The 26,896-nt window shown below is 42.5% G+C and overlaps 1 protein-coding gene across 2 annotated transcripts in view; it reads left to right on the plus strand.

Moving 5' to 3' along the window:
* Positions 1-26,896, plus strand: part of DOP1B (DOP1 leucine zipper like protein B) — a 169,931-nt gene that overhangs the window by 15,734 nt on the left and 127,301 nt on the right. For both annotated transcript variants that reach the window (XR_013185974.1, XM_077193140.1), the window contains exons 3-16: positions 8,098-8,279; positions 8,438-8,608; positions 11,803-11,992; positions 13,573-13,671; positions 15,630-15,753; positions 16,257-16,357; positions 16,786-16,900; positions 18,845-18,965; positions 19,407-19,526; positions 20,075-20,180; positions 20,259-20,450; positions 23,734-24,433; positions 26,236-26,504; positions 26,674-26,826. Coding sequence is in view for 1 of the 2 variants with exons in the window: in XM_077193140.1 (XP_077049255.1) it covers positions 8,098-8,279; positions 8,438-8,608; positions 11,803-11,992; positions 13,573-13,671; positions 15,630-15,753; positions 16,257-16,357; positions 16,786-16,900; positions 18,845-18,965; positions 19,407-19,526; positions 20,075-20,180; positions 20,259-20,450; positions 23,734-24,433; positions 26,236-26,504; positions 26,674-26,826 (2,643 nt within the window). In the remaining variant the exon portion in view is untranslated. The remainder of the gene's footprint in view (positions 1-8,097; positions 8,280-8,437; positions 8,609-11,802; positions 11,993-13,572; positions 13,672-15,629; positions 15,754-16,256; positions 16,358-16,785; positions 16,901-18,844; positions 18,966-19,406; positions 19,527-20,074; positions 20,181-20,258; positions 20,451-23,733; positions 24,434-26,235; positions 26,505-26,673; positions 26,827-26,896) is intronic.

The following is a 26,896-nucleotide window of genomic DNA, read 5'->3' on the forward strand; positions in this document are numbered from 1 at the left end:
TTTTCTCCTAATCAAAAAGAGAAACTTCTGGGCTTATTTCCTTTTTAAGGGGACAAAAGAGAGTTTTGTCACTCCCTCAACGATGAGCACGTTCCTACACTCAGCCTGTGGTGTTGTCTTGTCCAGGCCACAAAATCCTTGTTCTTTTCCATTTCCCTTTCTTTTCCCAACATCCAAGGGATTGTTTTGGGAAGAGATGAGCCCTGCTGCAAGAAGGATGGACAGAGCCAATTTCCAAGGGCTGGAGGGACACACTGTTGGGATTTGGTTTGAAGTTTTGCTGCTGCTGTGGTTTTAGGTGTAGCAGCACCACACCCACAGTCCCCATGGCAGAAGGGCTTTTTGTGTCATCAATAAAGGTTCATTCCAGCAATCCCAAGGGAAACCAGGGACAACAGACAAACCATGGGGTGTGCACAAGGTTAAGAATGGGCTGGCCACCAGGGACACCACAAACAATGAGGGAACAGGGAAAGGAGAAACCAGGAGAATTTGGGACATTTGGGGAGAGGAACTGGGGAGGATCATGGTGTTGTGAGGCTCCATGGGGAAGTCTTCTCCTTCAGCCCAGGTGGAGACTCTGGGGTTTATTCTTCCAAGGCAAAGTCCTGGGGGTTTCTGTGAGGGTTCCAAAGGATTCCACAACTCCCCTGTGTTTTCTTACTATGAAGACTTCAATGAGGGAACAGGGAAAGGAGAAACCAGGAGAATTTGGGACATCTGGGGGAAGGAACTGGGGTGGATCATGGTGTTGTGAGGCTCCATGGGGAAGTTTTCTCTTTCACCCAGGTGGAGACTCTGGGGTTTATCCTGAAGGTCCCAAAGGATTCCACAACTCCCCTGTGTTTTCTTACTATGAAGACGTCCCCAATGGACCTCTGCAGACACTAAACAGGGAAACATGAGCAAAACAATAAAAACAATGATTACAACCCCAAAAAATTCCTTTAGCAACAGGTGAAACCCATCCTGTCGACCTTCATTGTCCAAAAATTCATTGATCCAATTTGAATTCTCAACTTGTAATTCCTCTACTTGCTCCCTCATCTTCCAGATGCTTGAATGGATGGATTCTGAGGGTGAGGAAAGGTTGAGGCAGCACCTCCCTTCAAAGTCTTGGCAGCCATGTGTGGGGAATGGGTTTGTAGAGAATTTTTCAAGCCTGACAGAAGGCTCACACAGTGTGTTCATCTGTGTGCAAACCTTGAGACAAGAAATGCTGGCTTAGAAATGCCCTGGAGTAGGACAGACATTGCTGAGAGAGAAATGGAGCTGGAAACAAATTTCAAAGGATGGTTTTGTAAAAAAGACTGGATAATCTGGAGAAACAGAACTGTGAAAGATGAATTGCAGTGGGACCCATGAGGGGTAATTTTAGATGTTTGGTTTTAAGGCATTTCCAGCATGGTGTGGCTAAAGCTGATAGGCCAAGAAACACTTCCAGTGCATTGTAATTAGGAAATAATTAGCTTCTGATTGTGAATTATAACATCTGTGTTGTCTCACCCTTCAAATCAGACTGAAAATGGAATAAAAGGTTTTTCAAAGCCTCTTGGTTGCCCCATGTGTGGGTCAGGCAAAGGGCATTGCCCAACACCAATGCCATGGGCAAGGAATAAAAAGTTACAGCAATACAGAGTCTGTTGCTCCCCAGTTTTGCAATGCTGCATGCCTGGCACTCCCAGTGCCACCAGGCAGGTCCCTGAGTCCCAGCAGGTGACATTTGCCAGTGTCACCAAGCAGGTCCCTGAGTCCCAGCAGGTGACATTTGCCAGTGTCACCAAGCAGGTCCCTGAGTCCCAGCAGGTGACATTTGCCAGTGCCACCAGGCAGGTCCCTGAGTCCCAGCAGGTGACATTTGCCAGTGCCACCAGGCAGGTCCCAGCAGGTGACATTTGCCAGTGCCACCAGGCAGGTCCCTGAGTCCCAGCAGGTGAATTTGCCAGTGTCACCAAGCAGGTCCCTGAGTCCCAGCAGGTGACATTTGCCAGTGCCACCAGGCAGGTCCCAGCAGGTGACATTTGCCAGTGCCACCAGGCAGGTCCCTGAGTCCCAGCAGGTGACATTTGCCAGTGTCACCAGGCAGGTCCCTGAGTCCCAGCAGGTGACATTTGCCAGTGCCACCAGGCAGGTCCCTGAGTCCCAGCAGGTGACATTTGCCAGTGTCACCAAGCAGGTCCCTGAGTCCCAGCAGGTGACATTTGCCAGTGCCACCAGGCAGGTCCCTGAGTCCCAGCAGGGGACATTTGCCTGCTTGCTAAGCCAACATTCCAAGGGACGCAGCTCCCCCAGAGCCTCAGCTGTGGCCAGCCAAGGTAAAAACAGTGAGACCACAACTCTCTTTTCTTTGTTCCAGTTGTGCAAGTAATTCTGTGCCACCAGGATTAATTAATTAATTAATTAAGAGAACTGGTTTTTTCCTCTTGTGGAGAAGTCTTCATAACATTAACAAGAAAAACTTCTCCCCCTAAGTAAACTAAATAAAAACTATTTTAAAAGTAATATTCTAACCGAAAATTTTAAATTTTGTTTCTTTACATTATCAGTGAAAAAAGAAAGATTGTAGGAGAAAAAGAAGTGTTCTAAAAGGTTTATTTTAATTCTTACTACTTTTTTCTTTTAGTTACTATTAATAAAATTTTCTTTAAACATTTTTAAAGTTTTAAACCTACATTACCTTTCTCCTAATCCTATCTTCCTACCTCACAACAAAAAATAAGAACTTGGCTAATTAACCAACCCCAAAACATACCACACTCTTTAATACATTAAACCAAAAAATCTTAAAATTAAAGAAATCTTAAATCAACAAACCAAAACCACTCCACAAAATTAATATTTCCACCCAGTTTCTAACTAAAACCACCACGTTGGCTGGAATTAATCACAATTCCCATCAAATTCAGTGCATGATCTCTTTTGCTGTGCCAGTTATCAGGAATAAGTGGGAATTTTTAATAAGATGGGATATTGGGAAGGAATTCCTGGCTGGGAGGTTGCCCAGAGAATCTGGGGATGCCTGGAAGTGTCCAAGGGGCTTTGGGATGGCCTTTGGAGCACCCTGGGATTGTGGAAGGTGTCACAGAGAATCTGGGGATGCCTGGAAGTGTCCAAGGGGCTTTGGGATGGCCTTTGGAGCACCCTGGGATAGGGGAAGGTGTCACAGAGAATCTGGGGATCCCTGGAAGTGTCCAAGGGCTTTGGGATGGCCTTTGGAGCACCCTGGGATAGGGGAAGGTGTCACAGGGAATCTGGGGATCCCTGGAAGTGTCCAAGGGGATTTAGGATGGCCTTTGGAGCACCCTGGGATAGGGGAAGGTGTCACAGAGAATCTGGGGATGCCTGGAAGTGTCCAAGGGGATTTGGGATGGCCTTTGGAGCACCCTGGGATAGGGGAAGGTGTCACAGAGAATCTGGGGATCCCTGGAAGTGTCCAAGGGGATTTAGGATGGCCTTTGGAGCACCCTGGGATAGGGGAAGGTGTCACAGAGAATCTGGGGATCCCTGGAAGTGTCCAGGGGGCTTTGGGATGGCCTTTGGAGCACCCTGGGATTGTGGAAGGTGTCACAGAGAATCTGGGGATGCCTGGAAGTGTCCAAGGGGATTTGGGATGGCCTTTGGAGCACCCTGGGACAGGGGAGGGTGTCACAGAGAATCTGGGGATTGTGGAAGTGTCCAAGGGGATTTGGGATGGCCTTTGGAGCTCCCTGGGATAGGGGAAGGTGTCACAGAGAATCTGGGGATGCCTGGAAGTGTCCAAGGGGATCTGGGATGGCCTTTGGAGCACCCTGGGATAGGGGAAGGTGTCACAGGGAATCTGGGGATGCCTGGAAGTGTCCAAGGGGATTTGGGATGGCCTTTGGAGCTCCCTGGGATAGGGGAAGGTGTCACAGAGAATCTGGGGATGCCTGGAAGTGTCCAAGGGCTTTGGGATGGCCTTTGGAGCACCCTGGGACTGTGGAAGGTGTCACAGAGAATCTGGGGATCCCTGGAAGTGTCCAAGGGGCTTTGGGATGGCCTTTGGAGCACCCTGGGATAGGGGAAGGTGTCACTGCCCAGCCCTGGATGATCTTTGAGTTCCCTTGCAAATAATTCCTGATTCTAAATATTCAGTTTATCATTCAATATCATTATCCCTGAGGTTTGGGGAAGGATTCCTTCAAATCCTTTGGAAATGTTGGAGCCAAAGCTGAGATGCCATTATTGCTGTGCTGGAGCTGATGCTCTGTGGAATAAACAATGAATATTTCCATTTTCTGCCTGGTTGATATTTAAATATTGGAATATTAAGATGGTATTTGTTCAGTCTGAGCACTGAGAGGGAAAATATTTACTGTTAGAATCCAAAATACAAAACACTCTCAGGATTTTGAGCCTGTAAATGAAAACTTAGAATTAAACAGAAGATTTAATCTGAAACTTGGAAAAGGCTTCCAAAGTTAGGTGCTAAAAGTGAAAATGTAAATTTATAATTTAGAACAAAAACACGTTAAACTAAGTAAAAAAAAGTTTATAATTTTAAAGTTTAAAATATAGAAAAAATAACTACAAAAGTGGACAAAGAATTTAAAATACAATACTATGAATTTATGTGTTATAATTATTATTATAATTATAACACATAAATATATGTTATAATTATATAATTAATTAAGACACTGTATATATATTATATATATAATTATATATAATTATATATAATATATATTATATATAATATATTTTATATATAATATATTATATATAATATATTTTATATATAATATATTATATATATAATAAACTATATATGTATATATATATAATATATATATATAATTATATAATTATATAATTAACTAAGACACTGTAGTATAAGTCCATAAAGCAAAATATTTCAAAATTAGGTCAAAAACATAAATATCCTTCTTAACAGTGTTTTATCAGTCAATAACTCCTCAAACAGTCTTGTAACTAAAAGTCTTGTAACCTTCTAAATTATGCTGTAACAATGTAAACCAAACTCACCCTTCCTGCTTAGGTAAAAAATAAAAATACCAAAAATACATCATCAACAACTATTTTAAAATCTCATCTCAAATTCCTTCCAAAAGTCCCCACAAATCAATGATCACCATTTACCCTGGCCTGCTTTTTTTTGTAATTATCTCCTTTTATATCTCTAAATATGCAGAGAGGGTGTGGGCAAATACAAGCCAAGCCATATAAATAGAAAGTTTCAAAGTCCAGCTTTCCAGAAATCTTCACAGTTCTTACAACTCTTACGGATTTTAATGTTGAAATAATATTCTCCATGAGAAGAATATATATCTATATATATCTATATCTATATCTATATCTATATATATATGTGTGTGTGTGTGTGTGTATATATATATATATATATGTAAAATATACCACATGAGGAAAAGCTCCAAATATAAATATAAATATATAAATATATGAATATACAAATATACAAATATACAAATATAAAAGGTATAAAAAAAGTAACTCCACAAAAGTAACAAATAATGGTTTGATTTTGGATTCTGGCTTTTATCATCCATGAAAGCAGCTGTGCCTGCAGAGGAGGAGGGAATGAGGTGGCTCTGAGGGACATCTGTGTGTCTGCCAGGAGGGGCTGACTTCTCTTGTTTGCTGTTGTTATAAACTCTCACCCTTTTTTTGTTCTTGGGTAAATTTCCTGCCAGCTGCTCTCTCTAAAAGGGATTTATCTCCTCCCTTTCCTGCTGGGGAGTGCTCAGGGTAAAGTCACCTGCTGTAGGTTCAGTCCAGACAAGGTTGTTCCACTTTCTGCTGCTTTTCCAGAACACAACCACCTCAAGTTGAAAAGAATTCCATAGGATAAAACCAGGATTTCATTTTGGGAAGAGACAAGAATTTGCCTGATCCTGAAAATATCCCAAATGTCCACAGGCTCTGGAACATCTGTGCTGGTTTTAACTTCATTTTTCTGTTGAGGTCAGGGTTGAAGGCACTCCAGACCACAGTTCATGTTCAGGCTCAAATGTTTGTTATTTCTTATTTATGTCACAGACTCACAGCAGTGACTGTGCAGCTTTCATAAAAATGCCTCACTGTCTTTCTCTCCAAGGCCTTTGAGGGATAAACTGTCCAATTAACAAATGACACCTCAATTATTTTCACTTTTAACCCAATACCCAACCACCCGTGCCCTCAATGGGGACTTTTTTATCCAATGACACAAAACCACCCAAACCCATGGAGGAGAAGGAGAAGGAGGGGAAGAAGGAGAACAAGGAGAAGAAGCAGGAGAAGCAGAAGGAGAAGAGGAAGAAGAGAAAGGAGAAGGAGATGAAGGAGAAGGAGAAGGAAGAGAAGAAGAAGAAGGAGCAGCCTCCACCCTAAACCCTCCATCTTGCTTTCTCTCTATTCCTGTATTCTAAACCCTTAAACTCTGAGTTTCCCACCCTGTGATCTCACACACTTCTATCCAAACTCCACACCTTTAATCTCAGTTTTATTATTGAATTTTGGAAGCTTCTCCAGGCCCTCAGCTCAGTGCAGTGTTCTCTTGGGGTCAGTGCCTGGCAGCACAGAAAGTCCCAAATTCTCAGCACCCCAACTCCAACACATCTGTTTGTGTTTGCCCACGGAGCAAAGCCTGCAGTGCCCTTGACTTGCAAATTCTCTTTTTGATTGTCTGTGACTTGAAGAGAAAACTGATTGATTTCCCTGCTGAAATGCTCTGGTGGCTCAAGGAAAGGAGTTCCCTTTCCCAAGAAGGGAGGCCCAGTTTTTTCTAAAATTTTTCTAAATTTTTTCTAATTTTTTTTCAAATCTTCTTGAATTATTTCCTGTCCTAAACATCTTTTACTTGCACATGAATGCAGTGAGTGATCCAGCTCAGTGAATGCAGCCCCAGAGAATCCCAGAGCAGAGGCTTTTGTCCCATTTCATCATCTCTGCTTCGGTTGGAAGGTTTTTATTTTTGTTTCAGAGATTGTTTATTGGAAAAAAATATTGGAAAAAAATTATTAAATAATTATTTATTGGCAAAATTTGTTCCCTGTGAGGGAGGGGAGGCCCTGGCCCAGGTTTTGCAGGGAAGCTGAGAGCTCCTCATCCCTGGAAGTGTCCAAGGCCAGGTTGACCAGGCCTTGGAGCAGCCTGGCACAGAGGAAGGTGCTGGAACAAGGGGATCTTTAAGGTCCCTCCCAAGCCCTTCCATGATTCCATCCATGAAGGGAGAATTTATGAGGAAAGAGAAATATTGAATTCTTTCTTTATTCCCTAAAAGCTGAGATGCTCTTCTTGTCCCTTCCCTTTTCCCTGGAGATGGGACAATCTGGGATAATGGGATACCCTGGCCCAATCCTGTTTCTTGAATTCCCTCCTCTGAGCAGACTCACTCCAGGCTTTTCCAAATTTCCCATGGCTGATCCCAAATGAAAACTCAGCTGCAGAGTTCTGCTGTGACAAAATGCAGTCAGGGCTTCAAACTCTTCCAATATTCTCCTCAAGCTTTACTAAACAGCCAGTAGATATTTTATATTTCACTTTATAACTATTTCTTCTCTTCTCCTTTCTCCTTAACCTTTAATAAACAGCCATAAGATATTTTATATTTCACTTTTTCACTCTTTTTTTCACTTTTTTTTTCACTCTTTCTTCTCCTCACCTTTCTCTTCAACCTTTAATAAACAGCTATTAGATATTTTATATTTCACTTTATAACTCCTTTTCCTCTCCTTTCTCCTCAAGCTTTAATAACAGCCATTGGATATTTTATATTTCACTTTTTCACTTTTTTTTTTCACTCTTTCTTTTCCTCACCTTTCTCTTCAACCTTTAATAAACAGCCATTAGATATTTTGTATTTCACTCTATAACAATTTCTTTTCCTCTCCTTTCTCCTCAGCCTTTAGTAAACAGCCAGTAGATATCTTATATTTCACTTTATAACTCCTTTTCCTCTCTTTTCTCCTCAGCCTTTAATAAACAGCCATTAGATATTTTATATTTCACTTTATAACTCTTCTCCTCTCCTTTCTCCTCAGCCTTTAATAAACAGCCATTAGATATTTTATATTTCTCATTATAACTCTTTCTTTTCCTCTCCTTTCTCCCCAGGCTCTGCAGAGTAACCTGAAATATTCCCTGCTGCCCAGAAGATTGATCATCAGTAAAAGATTATCCCAGTGCTTGCACCCAGCCCTGCCCAGTGGGGTGCACTTAAAGGCTTTAGAAACCTATGAAATAATCTTTAAAATCATTGGCACCAAATGGCTTGCCAAGGATTTATTCTTGTACAGGTAATTTGAATTTTTTTTTTCCTAAGGCCACAAAAGGGCTCACTAAGAATCCTTTTTGTACATGTCATTTTAATTTTTTTCCTAAGGCATAACCATCTCAATCTATTTAAATTAACTCTCATTTTGTCTTTTTTTGTTGTTTTTTTTTTTAATTCAAGCTCTGGTTTGTTCCCTCTGCTGGCAAATGCAGCAATGTCAGTGAGACCTGTTCTCCTTGGCTTGTATGAGAAATATTTCCTCCCTCTCCAAAAATCCCTCCTGCCTGGTCTCCAGGCCTTTGTCATTGGGCTGCTGCCTGGCTTGGAAGAAGGATCAGAAATTTATGACAGGTAATATGAATTATTCCATATTCACTGAAGCAATATCCAGTGTTTTGATTTTCTAGGGAATTCTCAGGAAATTTCTGTCAGATTTCTATAAATAAAAGAGCTTCTAAAGGGGGATGAATGGTGGGACCTGGAAAAATGCCGAAATAAAAAAACCCTTTCCTCTCTATTTTCATCCCAGGAGGAGAAGACAAGAGGAAAAGGAGGGTTAAAAAAAGAGAAGAGGAAAAGGAGGGTTAAAAATAGAAATGCTGAAAGAAAAGAATAAAAAATTTCTTAAAGCTCCTCTGACTCCTAAATAATTCACCTGACTCCCCAAACCACTGCTCTGGAGATAAATTCTATTTGAATTCTGTAACATAAGAGAGCAGCTGAATTCTTTCCAATATTTCTGTATAATCTGGCAAAAATATGGAGCAGGGAATTAAAGGGAACTGCAAATGAAATTCCAAGATCTGACCTCTGGTTTTACACTTTTTTCCCTATTTTTGATGGCATCATTTTCCTCTTTGCCTTGAAGAAATAGGATCTGACATAAATTTCATAAATCTTGGGAAACATTCAGTTAAATGTTAAAATTAATTTAATTGGGTTTTTTTTGAAATACCAATTTACATGAGGGAGTTTTTCTTTTGTTTCCTCATTGCAATGATTCTGTGGTAAGAATATCTTGTCAGAAGCTGTGTCAGGTTAATTTTCAATTCTTTTCCAACTCTCTACTGAGTGTTTTGAGAACCTTCAATATTGAGGACTAAAATTAATCAGATGAACTTCCAATGTCTGACCTCTGGTTTTACACCTTTTTCCCTATTTTTGATGGCATCGTTTTCCTCTTTGCCTTGAAGAAATAGGATCTGACACACATTTCATAAATTATGGGAAATATTCATGTTAAAATTAATTTAATTTTTTTTTTTTGTAAAATACCAATTTACATGAGGGACTTTTGTTTGCTCATTGCAATGATTCTGTGGTAAGAATATCTTCTCAGAAGCTGTGTCAGGTTAATTTTCAATTCTTTTTCATGAGAGGCTCTCTGCTGAGTGTTCTGAGAACCTTCAATATTGAGCACTAAAATTTATCAGATGAATTTCCAAGATCTGACCTCTGGTTTTACACCTTTTTCCCTATTTTTGATGGCATCATTTTCCTCTTTGAACAAACAGGATCTGACATACTTTTCATAAATCTTGGGAAATATTTATGTTAAAATTAATTTAATTGGGTTCTTTTTTTTAAATACCAATTTACATGAGGGACTTTTCCTTTAGTTTATTCATTGCAATGATTCTGTGGTAAAAATGTCTTGTCAGAAGCTGTGTCAGGTTAATTTTCAATTCTTTTCCAACTCTCTACTGAGTGTTTTGAGAACCTTCAATATTGAGGACTAAAATTAATCAGATGAACTTCCAAGATGAATTTTCAAGATCTGACCTCTGGTTTTACACCTTTTTCCCTATTTTTGATGGCATCATTTTCCTCTTTGAGCAAACAGGATCTGACTACATTTTATAAATCTTGGGAAATATTTATGTTAAAATTAATTTAATTGGGTTCTTTTTTTTAAATACCAATTTACATGAGGGACTTTTCCTTTAGTTTATTCATTGCAATGATTCTGTGGTAAAAATGTCTTGTCAGAAGCTGTGTCAGGTTAATTTTCAATTCTTTTTCATGTGAGGCTCTCTGCTGAGTGTTCTGAGAACCTTCAATATTGAGGACTAAAATTAATCAGATGAACTTCCAATGTCTGACCTCTGGTTTTACACCTTTTTCCCTATTTTTGATGGCATCATTTTCCTCTTTGAGCAAACAGGATCTGACTATATTTTATCAATCTTGGGAAATTTATATGTTAAAATTAATTTAATTGGTTTTTTTTATAAAATACCAATTTACATGAGGGACTTTTCCTTTTGTTTCCTCATTGCAATGATTCTGTGGTAAGAATATCCTGTCAGAACCTGTGTCAGGTTAATTTTCAATTCTTTTCCAACTCTCTACTGAGTGTTTTGAGAACCTTCAATTGTGGTACGAATATCTTGTCAGAAGCTGTGTCAGGTTAATTTTCAATTCTTTTTCATGAGAGGCTCTCTGCTGGGTGTTTTGAGAACCTTCAATATTGAGGACTAAAATGAATCCATCTCCTGCTGTTCCTGAAAGTGATCAAAGTGCTGAGGTTGTGCTTCAGCCCAGACACCATTCCCAGCTCCAGATTTCCCTGAGTTTGTGCACTCACACAGAAAATGGGAGAGGAAAGCTGCTTGAGGGATTTCTTTTATAAATAAATGGAAAAAAGCCCATCACACTGGGAGGTGTTTCTCTTCTGAGCTGGGATTTTCCTCTTTTCTCAACCTTGCATTCCTCATGTGAGGTTTTAATTCCTCCTTTATGGTAAAACACCAAAGTGTTCCAGAGCAGGGACTGTGCTGCAGCCCCAGGATTTTCAGTGGGATGCTCTGGAATTGATTTCAGGGTGTCCTGTGTGCAATTTGTTGTTTTATCTCATGGAATCCTGGACTGGTTTGGCTGGGAAGGGACCTTAAAGCTCATCCAGTGCCACCCCTGCCATGGCAGGGACACCTCCCACTGTCCCAGGCTGCTCCAGGTCCTGTCCAGCCTGGCCTTGGGCACTGCCAGGGATCCAGGGGACTTCACATCTCTTGTTTTTCTTCATCCAGTGCCTTAAAAATTGACCCTGATGGTTTGAAAGTAGGAATTTTTAGGGTAACCTCCAGCTCCCAGACTGATAAAATTGCCTTTTAGACTTCAACATCTGCTTCAATGACTTCCAATTTAGTTTTTCACACCTCTGACAATGAACATTCTGCAGTAAAGGTGCTGCAGTTGTTTGGTCAGAGCTAAATATTTGCAGATATTTCCTGGAGAATTTTCCAGTGTGTGAACAGAGACTTTGTTTTAATGACAAAGGATTGAGTGGGTTTGATTATTTTTGTACAGTGAGATTCATCCATCACCCCCTGGGACAGGGGAAGGTTCCCTGCCCATGGCAGGGGGTGGAATGAGATGATTTTTGGGTCCCTTCCAACCCAAACCATCCCAAGATTCTGCAATAAAGGGAAATATTGGCAACACAAAGCTGCAAAACATCAAATCAATTCAATCAACTCTATAGAATTCCATTTCTGTGGTATAAAATCAGCTAACAAAGGGGTTTTCTCTCTGTCTGGGTACAGAACAGATGCTCTGCTGGTGAAGCTGTCCCTGCTGATGGGCCAGGAGGTGTTTTATGGAGCTCTCTGGGGCAGTGTCCTGGGCAGCCCCTCCATCAGGCTCCCTGCTTCCCTCTTCATTGTCAGCCACATCAACAGGGAACTCTCTGGAAAACAGCAGAAATTCATGCTTGGCACTGATTATAAACTCACTGTAAGTTCATTTTACACCCTTGTTTGGATTTGAAAAGCCAGGTGTCTGCTAAGGAAAGCAGGAGACTCCTTTGAAATGGAAAATGTCAACCCTCTCCTCCAAATTATTGTAATTTTGAAATGAAGGGGCTCTCAGGCAAAGATGTGGGAGTAGGAATAACAGTTCTGTAGTAGGGATAAAAGAATTAAAAGAAAAAATCAAAATAAGAATGCAGTAATACAAAGCAGCACTGCCAGAGTCAGACCATGCCCTGACATGCTGTGGGTCACAGGGGTGGCAGCAGTGCCATTAAATTATTGTAATTTTGATATGAAGGGGCTCTCAGGCAAGTATATAGGAACAGGAATAACAGTTCTTTACTAGGAAAAATATTAAAAATAAAAAGAAAATCTAAAACCAAAAATTCAATAATACAAACCACTGTCAGAGTGAGAGCAGTCCCTGTCCCCTGTGTGTCAGGGGGTGGCACAGCCCCATCCCATGGGGGCTCAGCCCTCCTGCAGTGCCAGCTGTGGCTCTGCTGGAGCAGGGATCCTGCACAAGGGGGGAGTTTTCCTCTGCAGCTCCAGGGCTGCTGCAGATGGGCCTGGGCTCCCTCTGGCCATGCAGGGCAGCAGAAGCTGCTCCTCTGGCAATGCCCTGGGCAAAGGCTGCTGGGCTGTGCCAGCACCTCAGATTGGATCCAGGTAGGAATGCTTGGCTCCTCCCCTGGGCAATGCAGCATCTCCCCATGGGATGATGGGATTGGCTCAGCCCTGCAGGGACACTCAGGGGCCATGGACAGCAGAGATCTCCTGCAGGGAGGATTGGCTGTGGGAGAGAGAAAGGAAAAACTGCCCATGGACAGCAGAGAACTGCCCCAGCTCTGACACATGGGAACAGAACACACAGCCCCGGGCACTTGTAACCTAAAATAACCCCATAACCCCAGCCTTGTCTGGATTAAATTAGGATGCTATGCAATTAAAAATATTTTGAGAAGAGAGACTGAAAGGTCCATGCTCTGAAATTGCTCCATCCATTTAATTTGAAGAGCAGATTTTTGGTTTCAGTCTTTGATGTGCAGTTCCCAAAGGGTTTGCTGTTCTGAAATTCTGTGTCTTTTTATTTTTTATAAATCTTCTGTAGGGAGTAATTTGTGTTGAGTGATGGAATAAGTCTAAGGCTAATTAGAGTAATATCTGCATTTTCGGAGGTTTTCCATCTTGTAACTCTGGGACATTCTGTACTCTTTGGGTGCAGGAGTTAAACTGCAATTATCCTGTTATTTAAACAGAATATTATTCATAGGTAGCCAAATTTCCTTCCTTCCTTCCTTCCTTCCTTCCTTCCTTCCTTCCTTCCTTCCTTCCTTCCTTCCTTCCTTCCTTCCTTCCTTCCTTCCTTCCTTCCTTCCTTCCTTCCTTCCTTCCTTCCTTCCTTCCTTCCTTCCTTCCTTCCTTCCTTCCTTCCCTTCCCTTCCCTTCCCTTCCCTTCCCTTCCCTTCCCTTCCCTTCCCTTCCCTTCCCTTCCCTTCCCTTCCCTTCCTCTCCTTAATTTGATAGTAAAATCAAATAAAATGTTGTTTTTTCCTTTTCCAGATCAAGTCTTTGTGTGTGTCAGTGCTGGATTCCAATGTCCTTGTGCAGAGGAACACTCTGGAAGCAATCCTCTTCTTTTTCCCATTTTATACAGCTTTGGTAAGGAGGTTATTTGGGGATTTTCCCATGGAAGGTGTGTTCTGTGCAAGCAGCCCAGCTCCCACCTCTGGTATTGCCAAATGGCTGAATTTTGAACCTTCAAAATCCATGAATTTTGGGATTTCTTCTGCCCCATCAATTTGAGGGGTGGAGGAGACTCTGCTGCTTCTCAGAGTCTTTTCAGCTCCCAAGGCTGAAGCAATGATTTCACAGGGGCTTTTGGGGGATATTTGGGATGTGCTTGAACTATTCAGGCATGAGCAGCTCATGTGGAAAACAAATGGAGTTTATTCAAGTAGCATTTTAGAATTTGGAATTGTCCACATGAAGTTATTTCTGGTAAAGACCACCAGAGAAAACCTTACTTAAACCAAAATTTGTTCCCATTGTTTCCCACCTCCCTCTGGGACAGGCAGGGTTTAGGATGGAGGAAGAGTTTTTAAGTCTTAAGGACAGGAGAAGCTTTGGGCTGAGCTCAGGGTGGCCTTGCAGGGCCTGGAGGAGCCCCAGGAAAGCTGGAGAGAGACAATTTCCAGGGCATGCAGGGACAGCACCCAGGGAATGGCTTCTATCTGAAAAATTGTAGGGTTAGGTGGGATATTGGGGAAGAAATTCATCCCTGGCAGGGTGGGCAGGGCTGGGATGGAATTCCCAGAGCAGCTGGGGCTGCCCCTGGATCCCTGGCAGTGCCCAAGGCCAGGCTGGACACTGGGAGGTGTCCCTGCCATGGCAGGGGTGGGATGGGATGGGATTTAAGGTCCCTCCCATCCTGTGACTCCATGATCCCACTGTTCTCAGATCCCTTGAGCTTGTGGCACGTTTATTGCTAACAAGGATGAGGGTCTGAGCCTTTCATTAGTAAATCTGCAGAGCACACTAAGCTGGGGGCTGTGTCCTTCTGTTGGAAGGTAGGAGGGCTCTGCAGAGAGACCTGGAACAGTTGGAGGAATGGACAGAGTCAAACAGGATGGAGTTTAATCAATCCAAGTGCCAAGTCCTGCATTTTGGCCACCATAACCCCTGCAATGCCAGAGGCTGGGGATGGTGTGGCTGGACAGTGCCCAGGCAGAAAAGGATCTGGGGGTGCTGACCATGAGGCAGCAGAGTGCCCTGGGGGCCAGCAAGGGATGGCTGCAGGCCTGGAGCAGGAATGGAGTGGCCAGCAGGAGCAGGGAGGTCATTCTGTCCCTGTCTGTCCCTGTGTCTGTCCCTGTGTCTGTCCCTGTGTCTGTCCCTGTCTGTCCCTGTGTCTGTCCCAGGAGCAGGGAGGTCATTCTGTCCCTGCACTGCTGAGGGCACACCTGGAGTGCTGTGCCCAGCTCTGGCCCCTCAGGTTGGGAAGGACCTGGGGACACTGAGCACATGCAGAGGGGCCAGGGAGGCTGGAGAGGGGCTGGGAACACAAACCCTGTGAGGAAGCCCTGAGGGAGCTGGGGGTGCTCAGCCTGGAGCAAAGGAGACTCAGGGCTGCCCTCCTCACTCTGCACAGCTCCTGAAAGGGGCCTGGGCTCAGCTGGCCCTGGGCTCTTTCTCCAGCAGCACTGACACAACCAGAGCACACAGCCTCGAGCTGCACCAAGGGAAATCCAGGCTGGAGAGCAGGGAAAAGGTTTTTCCAGCAAGGGTGAGAAAGTTCTGGAATGGCTGCCCGGGGAGGTGGTGGAGTCCCCATGCCTGGGTGTGTTTAACAAAGCCTGGATGTGGCACTGGGTGCCAGGGTTCAGTTGAGGGGTTGGGGCTGGGCTGGACTCGATGCCCTTGAAGGTCTCTCCCAACCTGGTCATTCTGGGAATTCTGGGAATTCTTGACATTTTTAGCACACAAACCATTTTCCTGTTGATGCTTTGTTACCTTTTCCCCAATACATCATTACTCCCAGTTCAAAAACCCAGCCCATCACAAGTTTGACTCCTTTCAGTGCTCACCAACAGCTGAAAACTCTTTCTTTTCCACCCTAGGACTGCAAGGAAAGCACCATCCTGCTCAGAAGGGCTGATCTGGTTTATATCCTGTCAGCAGCCACTCAAACTCTGCTGAGGAGAGACATGTCCCTCAACAGGAGATTGTATGCCTGGCTGCTAGGTACTGTGCAAAACCCTGAGAACTTCAATATTCTGCATAATTGAGAGCAAAAAAAAATCAGTGTTGAAAATTGAAATACACTTCTTTATCTGTTAATGAATGATGGTAAAGTAAATTGGTGTTTGTTTTCCATTTATCAAATGCCTTAGTACAATAAAAATTTTGGTGAACAGGGCTTCTCTTCAGAGGTGAATTTATTTCTCTCTGAATCCCAGGGAATTTGATAAATTCTGGTTCCACCCACAGCTTGTTGTGAAATGGTTCAGTGGACTAAAAGGACTAAAAGTTACTATTTTAACCTTATTTTTCTGGAAGAAATAGTGATTCCCAGTATATTTGGCCTTGGTTTTGATTTATGTGTTTTGCAGAATATCTGGATGCCCTCAGATTGGGAGTGTGGGCTGTTGAAATGCCAAATATTAAAAATGCAGTGTAAATTCAATATAAACCCCTCAGTGCTCTGTGCTGCTCTCTGAGCTCCTCCTGCCTCTGTTTTCTTGTAGGTTCTGATATTAAAGGTGGCACTTTTGCTCCAGACTCCACCACTTCTGAAGACCATGCTGTTTATTTCTTTGGAAAATACTCTAAAGATCTTTTGGTTGAGGTTGGTGTTCATTTTATACAGACATATTCCAAATAAATTCATGATCCTTGCAATTTTAGCTCAAACTGTGTCCAGAATGATTCTCAATTTTTGGTTTGTCCTTCCCTCTCTGTCCCTGTGGTTACATTTCCATCTGTGCTGTATTTATCCCAATAGTGGATTGCTTATGGAATCTAAGGAAACCAAAGGGAAGCATCTTGGCTGAACTACCTGAATTATTTAAAAATGTTTCTCTGGATAAGATCAGCCCTTGAGTAGAGATGATGGGAAGATGGAATTGATTTCTTTACCCTGGATGGAAAATTGGACTCCATTTGTAGTCAGTCCTAACAAAATCAAATTTAGCAACACTTCAGCACTTATTAAGATAACAATCTGTCTCTGATGGATAACATTGTGATAACATTGTGATGTTTTCCTTTTCCTAGAGTTTGATTGTGATTCTGCATCAGAAATTCCCAGAGGCTGACCCAGAGGAGCAGCACCAGGCTTATCTCAAACCCTTCCGAATCCTCATCAGCCTCCTGGACAAACCTGAAATAGGTGAAGTGTTCATCCCAAATCTGAGCAGGACTTAACAAAACCCTGCCCAGCCCTGATCCTGTGTGTGTGGGAGTGTGTAGGAGGCTGTTCCTTGCCTTGGCCCTGCTCTGGAACAAATTCCCTCTCCAGGTTCTCTCTGGCTGCCCCACAGAGCCCTGCAGAGCATGGATAGGTCCCAGGGAGGGAAATGCAAATCTGTGCCCTCCTGTAGGGTCAGCACAGCCCAGGCTGGGGCTTCTGCCAACCCCAACCCTACAGGCTGGGACAGAGAGTCCTGAGAGCTGCTCAAGCAGGAAAGGCCCTGGGGGTGCTGGGGACAGGGGCTGGACACGAGCCCAGGGGTGCCCAGGGGGGCCAGAGGCCCCTGGCAGCTGGGCTGGATGAGGAATTGTGTGTGCAGCAGGAGCAGGGCAGGGATTGTCCCTCTGTGCTGGCTCTGAGAGCCCCTCCAGGGCTGGGCCCAGTTCTGCTCCTGCAGGAGAGCCCTGGAGGGGCTGGAGCGTGTCCAGGGCAGGGAACGGAGCTGGGCAGGGGCTGGAGAATCCCTGAGGGAGCTGGGCAGGGGCTGGAGAATCCCTGAGGGAGCTGGGCAGGGGCTGGAGAATCCCTGAGGGAGCTGGGCAGGGGCTGCAGAATCCCTGAGGGAGCTGGGCAGGGGCTGGAGAATCCCTGAGGGAGCTGGGCAGGGGCTGCAGAATCCCTGAGGGAGCTGGGCAGGGGCTGCAGAATCCCTGAGGGAGCTGGGCAGGGGCTGGAGAATCCCTGAGGGAGCTGGGCAGGGGCTGCAGAATCCCTGAGGGAGCTGGGCAGGGGCTGCAGAATCCCTGAGGGAGCTGGGCAGGGGCTGCAGAATCCCTGAGGGAGCTGGGCAGGGGCTGGGGCTGGAGCAAAGGAGGCTCAGGGGGGACCTCACTGCTCTGCACAAGTCCCTGCCAGGAGGGCACAGCCGGGGGGGTCGGGCTCTGCTGTCCTGTCCCAAGGGAAAGGAGGAGAGGAAATGGCCTCAAATGGCACCAGGGCAGGCTCAGGTTGGAGATTGGCACAGAAAATTCCCCTCTCAGAGTGCTCAGGCCTTGGGCTGAGCTGCCCAGGGAGGTTTGGAGTCACTGGAATTGTCCCAGAGCAGTCTGGATGTGGCCTTGGGGACAGGGATTGGGGTGATGGCACTGGGTGATTCTAAAGGGCTCTTCCAGCCTTGATAATTTTGGGGTTGTGAGCCTTGAGCTGGCATCTGAGGGCACTTTAAAAAAGCACTTCCACCCTTGTGTCAATATTCAGCTCCATTTGCTCCTTGGGTGGATCTGCTCTTCCCTCTCTGTGTCTGTCCATGCAGCACCAGCAGGATGAGGCTCTGCCCATCCTTATTTCAAGGGCAAATTCACTTTTCTTCACTAAAGAATCAAACCAAAGTGACTTGATAAATTTTTAAAAATATTTTGGGTGAGGAATGATGTTGCCAAAGAGGTTATTTCTGTTAGAAATGTATTGATTAATCTAATTTAGAAAATAAATGAGAGACATTGCCCTGCTGGATGTGTTGCTTGGCTGCCTGACAATCTGCATTAATCCAAAGTACAAATAAAGGGATCATAAATCCCTTTTAAACCAAGGATATTCAGCTAAACTGCATTATCCAGTTTAATCTTTCCAGTCAGAACATAAAGTTTGACTCCTTGAGCCATTAAGACTTTCACTCCCTTTAGAAGTGGATTTAACAATGCAACAATTATTTCAAGGTATCAAATCAAACACAACAAGCTTTGACCTTTTCTACTATTCTTAGTCACTTAAACTTTTATATTTTCATTTTTAAAAGCACTCATTGCAATGCTTTATACACTACTTTTATTTTTTTTAATTATTCCAAGTTAAGGGCCATGAAATTATTATTTCTTCCCCTCCTCTGTAGACAACTCTTGAATTCTTTTTTCCCTTTCCTTGCAGGACCACAGGTTGTTGGAGATCTGTTCCTGGAAGTTCTTAGAGCTTTTTATTCCTACTGCAAAGACACCCTGGGTTCTGATCTCAAACTCAGCTACAATCAAAGTGGCAACACCCTGGCAAGGTGTGACAAATTTCCAGCTCTGAGCTGAAACGGGATCATTTTTTTAAAGTTTAGTGGTTAAAATGAAGGAGTTTATGAAGTTTTGGGTTGTAACAAAGTGACTTTCTGGCCAGAGGATGAAATTTTTCTCTGGCTTCCCCTTTTCTCTCCACACAATGAGTTTCTCTTGGATTAGCAGAGAAAAAAGGAAGTTTGCTGCATGTGATGGGTGTTGAGTAACCCCAGTGACATCAGGCTGCTGGCAGAGCTCAGCCTTGTGATTCCCATCATCTGCAAGATGCTCCAGCTCCACTATGATTTAGTCTTTGATTAAAAAAAAAAAAAAAATCAATGTTTTTTAGCTTGTAGAGAAAGGGGAAAAGAGATTTTTGAATCCATCAGCTCATGTGATGTGAATCCTCACTGACATCTGCTTTTCTTTTCCTTTTCTCTCCCTTCCAGTGCAATCAAAGAGAATAAAAATGCTTCAGAAATTGTTAAAACAGTGAATTTGCTGATCACATCCTTAAGCACTGATTTCCTCTGGGATTACCTGACCAAATGCTTTGAAGATTGTTTCAGGTGTTTATGTTTTGCTCTCAAAAATGTCACTTCAGAGCTGTCTGTTCAGGATAATAATGTTTACTGCAGCTTTTAAGGGACATCACACATGGTAGAACCAGCCAGGTCTGTAAATTGTGTCCACAAATAATTCAGGAGTGAAACCAGGTAAACAATGAGATGGAAATTTCAACCTGGGAACAAAGGAAATTCCTTTCAAATCAACAGAAGGAGGAAAAAGGGTTGGGAGGGAAGGTGGAAAGGTCTTTGTAGAAGAAAAATAAAGATACTAAATGGCCTTTAAGGTCTCTTCCAACCCTCTGATTAGATGATATCTCTCTTTTTATCATTTTCTAACTCTAAGAAAGAAGATTGTGCAATCTGAAAATTGGCAGCTCTTCATCATAGCACACAGAGTTGAGGTTGTTTTGACTTGACAGAATATTTTCCACTGCTCTGTTAGAAGCCCTTTGCCTCAGAGCTGTTCAGTATTTTGTGCTGATTTTAACAAAGCTTTTTGCTTGTAACCAGAATTTTGCCCTTCCATAAGAATGTTTCTTTCACTCCAGAAACAAATCCACAGGGATGAGGTATCCTCTGGAAGACGTGAGCCCTCCTCCTACCATTGCAGAGCTGTGCACTCTGCTGGTGTTCCTGCTGGATGTGATTCCCCTGGTAAGGCTGGCTTTGACCGTCCCTCTCAGTGATGGCTGGGCTGGGATAACTCCTTTAAACATTCCTTTGTTATTGCAGGAGCTCTACTCAGAGGTGCAGACTCAGTACCTGCCCCAGATGCTCAGTTACATGGTGCAGTCTCTCCTGGAAAACATGGAAGTCTTGGGGCTGCCAGAACTCACTCATGCCTTAAAAACCTGTTTTAAGGTGCTCAGCAAGGTGCAAATGCCCCCTTCCTACCTGGACATTGAGACAGGCAGTGGCAACGGGGTAGGTGATTTTCAACTCCTCAGAGATGGGTAAAACCCTTTAAAACTCTTGGTTTAAATGATTTTGGGACAGAATTTAAAATGCTGATTCTCCTTCATGACAATTGCACATCAAGGGAGCCACAGGAAAGGTGGAGAGAGACAATTCCAAAAAATTCAGTTTCAGAATTGGATGGAGAGAGACAATTTCCAAGGGATGGAGGGAAAGGACACAGGGAATGGCTTCAAACTAAAAAAGAGTAGGATTAGATGGGATATTGGCAATGAGGAATTGTTCCCTGGGAGGGTGGAGAGGGGCTGGGATGGAATTCCCAGAGCAGCTGGGGCTGCCTCATCCCTGAAGTGTCCAAAGCCAGCTTGGACAGGGTTTGGAGCAGCTTTGGAGCAGCCTGGGACAGTGGGAGGTGGCCCTGCCATGGCAGGGGTGCCACTGGATCATTCTAAGATCCCTTCCAACCCAAACCTATAATTCTATAAAATTCTTAAGTACAACAATAAAGATTTTTTGAAACTTCCCTTCTTTGGCTCCTTCCAGAGCACTCTGCTGCCTTGTTCCTCTCACTGGGTGTTCACTTCTGGCCTGTTTGAATTATTTGTGGCACTGAAGGGCTTTAGTCTTGTCTGCCCCTGAGAAGGATGGGATCTCAATGGTTTTGGAAGCAGAATGCAGTAGCTGAAAACTGGAGTGACCAAATGCAGCCCAGCTTCACAGCTGGTTAGGTCTGCAGGGCTTTCAATGAGTATTTCAGTGGAGCACAATGGGGCATTGTTGGTGTGCAAAGGACCATGAGCAATAAATGGGATAAAGCAAGGCCAGAACACAGCCTGCCAAAATGTGCCAGCAGAACAAATAATAACTAATAACAAATAACAAATAAATAACAAAAACCTGCACTTGAGCAGAAATGCTGCAGCAGATGGAACACTGCTCTGGGGGAAATGGGCTTAAGGGAGCACATGCCTCTGTTTGATGAGTCAGTTGTGAGGTTATAGAGATAATAAACATACAAACAAACAAACAAATAAATAAATATATAAAGTATTTTATAAATGTATACAGATATTGAGTTTTAAAGAGAAATTAATGGAGCTGCTCTGGGAGAAATGGGTTTTAAGGGAGCACATCCCTCTGATGAGTCAATTGTGTAAGGTTTATACAGATATTTATATATAATATAATAAAGATAATATAATAAAGATATATAATATAATACAATATAATATAATATAATTCAATACAATACAATACAATGTAATAAATATAATTAATATAATATAATATAATATAATATAATATAATATAATATATAATTTTTAAAAAATGATATATTTTTACAGATATTGGGTTTTAAAGGGGAATGAATGGAGATGCTCTGGGAGAAATGGGTTTAAGGAGCACATCCCTCTGTTTGATGAGTCAGTTGTGAGGTTATAGAGATAATAAACATACAAACAAACAAATAAATAAATATATAAAGTATTTTATAAATGTATACAGATATTGAGTTTTAAAGAGAAATTAATGGAGCTGCTCTGGGGGAAATGGGTTTTAAGGGAGCACATTCCTCTGTTTGATGAGTCAATTGTGAGTTTTATAGAAATAATAAACAAACAAATAAATAAATAAGTAAATAAATAAATAAATAAATAAAGTATTTTATATTATAAATGTATACAGATATTGAGTTTTAAAGAGAAATTATTGGAGATGCTGTGGGGAGAAATAGGTTTTAAGGGAGCACATCTCTGTGATGAGTCAATTGTGTGAGGTTTATACAGATATTTATATATAATATAATAAAGATATATAATATAATACAATATAATTCAATACAATACAATGTAATAAATATAATTAATATAATATAATATAATATAATATATACTTTTTTTTTAAATTATCTATTTTTACAGATAATGGGTTTTAAAGGGGAATGAATGGAGCTGCTCTGGGGGAAATGGGTTTTAAGGGAGCACATCCCTCTGTTTAATGAGTCAATTGTGTGAGGTTTATACAGATATTTATATATAATATAATAAAGATAATATAACAAAGATAATATAATAAAGATATATAATATAATACAATATAATAATATAATTCAATACAATACAATGTAATAAATATAATATAGTATAATATAGTATAATATAGTATAATATAATATAATATAATATAATATAGTATAATATAGTATAATATAGTATAATATAGTATAATATAATATAATATAATATAATATAATATAATACAATATAATATAATATATAATTTTTTTATTATATATTTTTACAGATACTGGGTTTTAAAGGGGAATGAATGGAGCTGCTCTGGGGGAAATGGGTTTAAGGGAGCACATCCCTCTGATGAGTCAATTGTGTGAGGTTTATACAAATATTTATATATAATATATTTTATATTATACAGATATTGGGTTTATACAGATATTGGGTTTTAAAGGGAAATAATGGAGCTGCTCTGGGGGAAATGGGTATTAATGAGTCAATTGTGAGGTTCACACAGATATATATATATATTAAATATATATAAATAATATATTTTATATTATATGTTTATACAGATATTGGGTTTTGAAGGGACATTAATGGAGCTGCTCTGGGGGAAATGGGTTTTAAGGGACCACATCCCTCTGATGAGTTCAATGGTGTGGTTTATACAGATATTTATAGCAGATATTTGTATAATAATAAATATATTAAAATATTTTATATTATGTAGTTATACAGATATTGGGTTTTAAAGGGAAATTAATGGAGCTGCTCTGGGGGAAATGGGTTTTAATGAGTCAATTTTGAAGTTTATACAGATATGTGTATATAATAAATATATATATAATGTATTTTATATTATATATTTATACAGATATTGTGTTTTAAAGGGAAATTAATGGAGCTGCTCTGGGGGAAATGGGTTTTGAGGGAGCGCATCCCTCTGATGAGTCAATTGTGAGGTTATAGAGATATTTATATATAATAAACATAAAAATATATAATATAATAATATATATTATATATAATAGATAAAATAAATATATACAATATAATTGTTTATAAATAATTAAATATATTATATATAATTATATATAATATATTTATACAGATATTTGGGTTTAAAGGGCAATGAATGGATCTCTTTAGAAACAACTGTGATCCTGAAACTGGGCATCACAAGCAGCAATTGTTCCTTTTTCTGTCACTGCTGTTCTCCAAGTGAAACCTCTGTTGGCAGTGCCACATTAACCACATCCCTACTGCTCTTGCAGAGCCCAGTGCCAAAGGAGGACGTGGACATAACCCTGGAGAGCAAGCCTGGGCTGCAGGAGGAGGAGGAGGAGCAAATGTCTGTGAGGGCATCGTCTCCATTCGCCACCCTCAAGTCAGAGGACAGTGGCATTGGCCTGAGTGCCTCCTCCCCAGAGCTGTGCCAGCACCTGGGGGTGCCCACAGTGACCCTGGAGAGAGATGATGTCTGGAAAAAAGGAGGCAGCATCCAGAAAACCCTGCACTGCATCCAGGAGCTGCTGGCCAAGTTTGCCAGCAAATATATTTTTGGGATGCAGCTCCAAGAAATGAGTCCTGAAGGGATTGCAGCAATAAATCTGAGTGGGAAGGAGAAAAAGGAGAATGGCTACAGGTTCCCTGAGAGTGACAACAAGAAAAAGAGTCCCTGGGATGGCAAACAAATCACTGTGCCTCAGGTGAAACAAATGCTCTCAGAGCTGTTCTCAGCCAGGGGTTCACCCTTCAGGAGCAAGAATTCCCCTGCTCTCCTCTCTGAACACAAAAAGGAGAAGGAGGAGGAGGAGGAGTGGGACCTGGAGCTGGTGCTGGGACCCCTCAGAGGGGACTGCAAGGAAGCTTTCTCTGCAGCTTGTCACCTGCTGCTGGATTGCACCACATTCCCAGTGTACCTGTCTGAGGAGGAGATGGAGCACTTGTACCTCTCGCTGTTTCAGGGGCCTGGTAAGAATTTTCATTCCTGAGCATTTTTAGGATGCAAACAGTCAGAGCTTGGCTCTTTTCCAGACCAGAGCCAGTAAAAACCCTTGAACAGGGCTGAAGGCAAATTGGGAATTAAAGCCTCACCCACCTCAGCATCTGGAGTGTGTCTGGCAGCTGAGTTTTACCAAACTTCTTCAACTCAATTTTTCTTTGGAAAAATACCACTAGAAAATTTGGAGCTGAAGGGATAGAAAGACCTCCTGGCCTGTACAGCCTTGCATGGTTCAGGATTTTCAGGATATCCCATCCCTGTTTTCCATGGGTTGTGCCCCCAGAAAAGGATGTTTTAGAGGAAGATGGGTGTAGGTGGAAAATTTGAGCTCTAAACCATGACAGAGGCAAAATCATCTCTTATCCCAAACCCTCAGCATTCAAAGGAGTTCAATGTAACAAATAAGAATAATTTTGTACAGCTGGAGGTCCTGTTTGTTCTTGGATTTCCAGTTCATTCCTTGGCTTTAGCAGGAGCTGGTTTTGACCTGAAGGTGAACTCACAAACAGGATTGTGGGGAATGGAGGGGTGGGAAACTGGAAAATTGGGTTCTGTTCCTCACCTCACTCCATATCCCTGCTGTCTGATGATATTCCCATCTTCTCCATGGCTGAGCATGACATGGACATGGAATACTTCCACTGCTCCCTCAGGAAAAGATGGCTTGGATTGATGTCAGCCACTTTGGTTGTAATTTATAAATCCTGAAAGGAGGGGCCTCAGTGCTACTGGAAGAGCATCCATGGATCCTGAGCCCCCTGGAGCTGATTGTGATAATGGCAGCTGGAAGACAAACCAGCAGCTCTAAATAATAAACATATTAATTGGGAATATTAATTGGGAACATTATATATTATTGGGCTGGGAATAAACATAACGGGCAAAGCAGAAATCCTGGAGTTGTTGGGGTCCTGCAAGAGCTTTCTGATGGGAGAAGTAGGAAAAACATGGAGAGGTTGTGGCTGGCTCATCCCTGGAAGTGTTCCAGGCCAGACTTGGAGCACCCTGGGACAGTGGAAGGTGTCCCTGCTATTTCCAAGGGCCCTTCCAACCCAAACCTGCTGTGATTCCATGAGCTGTTGATGACAGGATCTGGGCAGTCATTTTGGTCCTGTGACCTTGCTTAAAGGATGTTGGGAGTATCACCCCAACCCTGAGGTTGTTTCATGTGGATTCTTTTGCTTCTTTTTTCTGCCAAGGTCAGGATTAAATGTGTGAGAGGGTATTTCCTGTTGGCACTCAGATGTTTATCAGTTCTTATCTCTGTCACAGTCTCACAAACCCTGAGTTCTGCAGCACTTCACTCCAACAAACTAAAAATGGAGCCCTGTCTCTCTCTCCAAGGCTTTTGAAGGATAAACTGTCCAATTAACAAATGACACCTCAATTATTTTTACTTTTAACCCAATACCCAACCACCCATGCCTGCAATGGGGACTTTTTTATCCAATGACACAAAACCACCCAAACCCATGGAGAAGAAGAAGAAGGTGAAGGAGCAGCCTCCACCCTAAAACCTCCATCTTGCTTTCTATCTATCCCTGTATTCTAAACCCTTAAACTCTGAGTTTCCCACCCTGTGATATCACACACTTCTATTCAAACTCCACACCTAAAATCTCAGTTTTATTCTTGAATTTTCAAAGCTTCTCCAGGCCCTCAGGTCAAATTCTCTTGGGGATCAGTGCCTGGAAGCACAGAAAGCCCTAAATTCTCAGTAACCAGGGTTCTAATAGTTCCAAACCCTTTCTGTCCCTTCCCTTGTGAGCAGGAGGTGACCCCAGCTTCCCTCTGTGGCTGAAGTCCCTGATGACAATCTGCTGCTGTGTCAACGACTGCTACGTGCAGAACGTGTCCATCTTCACCCTCCTGGAGGTCATCAACCACTCCCAGTCCCTGGCCCTGGTGATTGAGGACAGGATGAAGAGGTACAAAGTGTCTGGCCACAACCCTTTCCTTGGCAAGCTGCAGATGGTCACCCTTCCTCCCATTGCTCCTGCAGTGCTGAAGATGATCTCAGAGAAAACAGATTTCTACCAGGTGTCCACTTTCTTTTCCTTTTTTACTGCCCAGCTAATTCCTAGAATCCTGGGATTCTCAGGCAGTTTGGGAATGCCTTCTGCTAACAGAAGGCCAGGAAGGAAATGGCTCTTATTAGGAATATAATTAGGAATATATTTATATTTACTTGATTGCTCTTTTTCCCTAGAGAGTTGCCTGTGTCCTCTGGAATCAGCTGAACAAGGAGACTCGGGAGCACCACATTGCCTGTGTGGAATTGTTCTACAGACTTCACTGCCTGGCTCCCTCAGCAAATATCTGTGAGGACATCATCTGCCAGGCCCTGCTGCACCGGGACAAAGTAGGTGCTGGGCAGCTGCAGCTCCCTGCATGGAGAGCAGGCTGCCAGAAATTCCCAGGGGCATTTCTTG

This window comes from Agelaius phoeniceus, chromosome 2 (assembly GCF_051311805.1).
Source record: "Agelaius phoeniceus isolate bAgePho1 chromosome 2, bAgePho1.hap1, whole genome shotgun sequence".
In the NCBI taxonomy this organism is placed as follows: Eukaryota; Metazoa; Chordata; class Aves; order Passeriformes; family Icteridae; genus Agelaius; species Agelaius phoeniceus.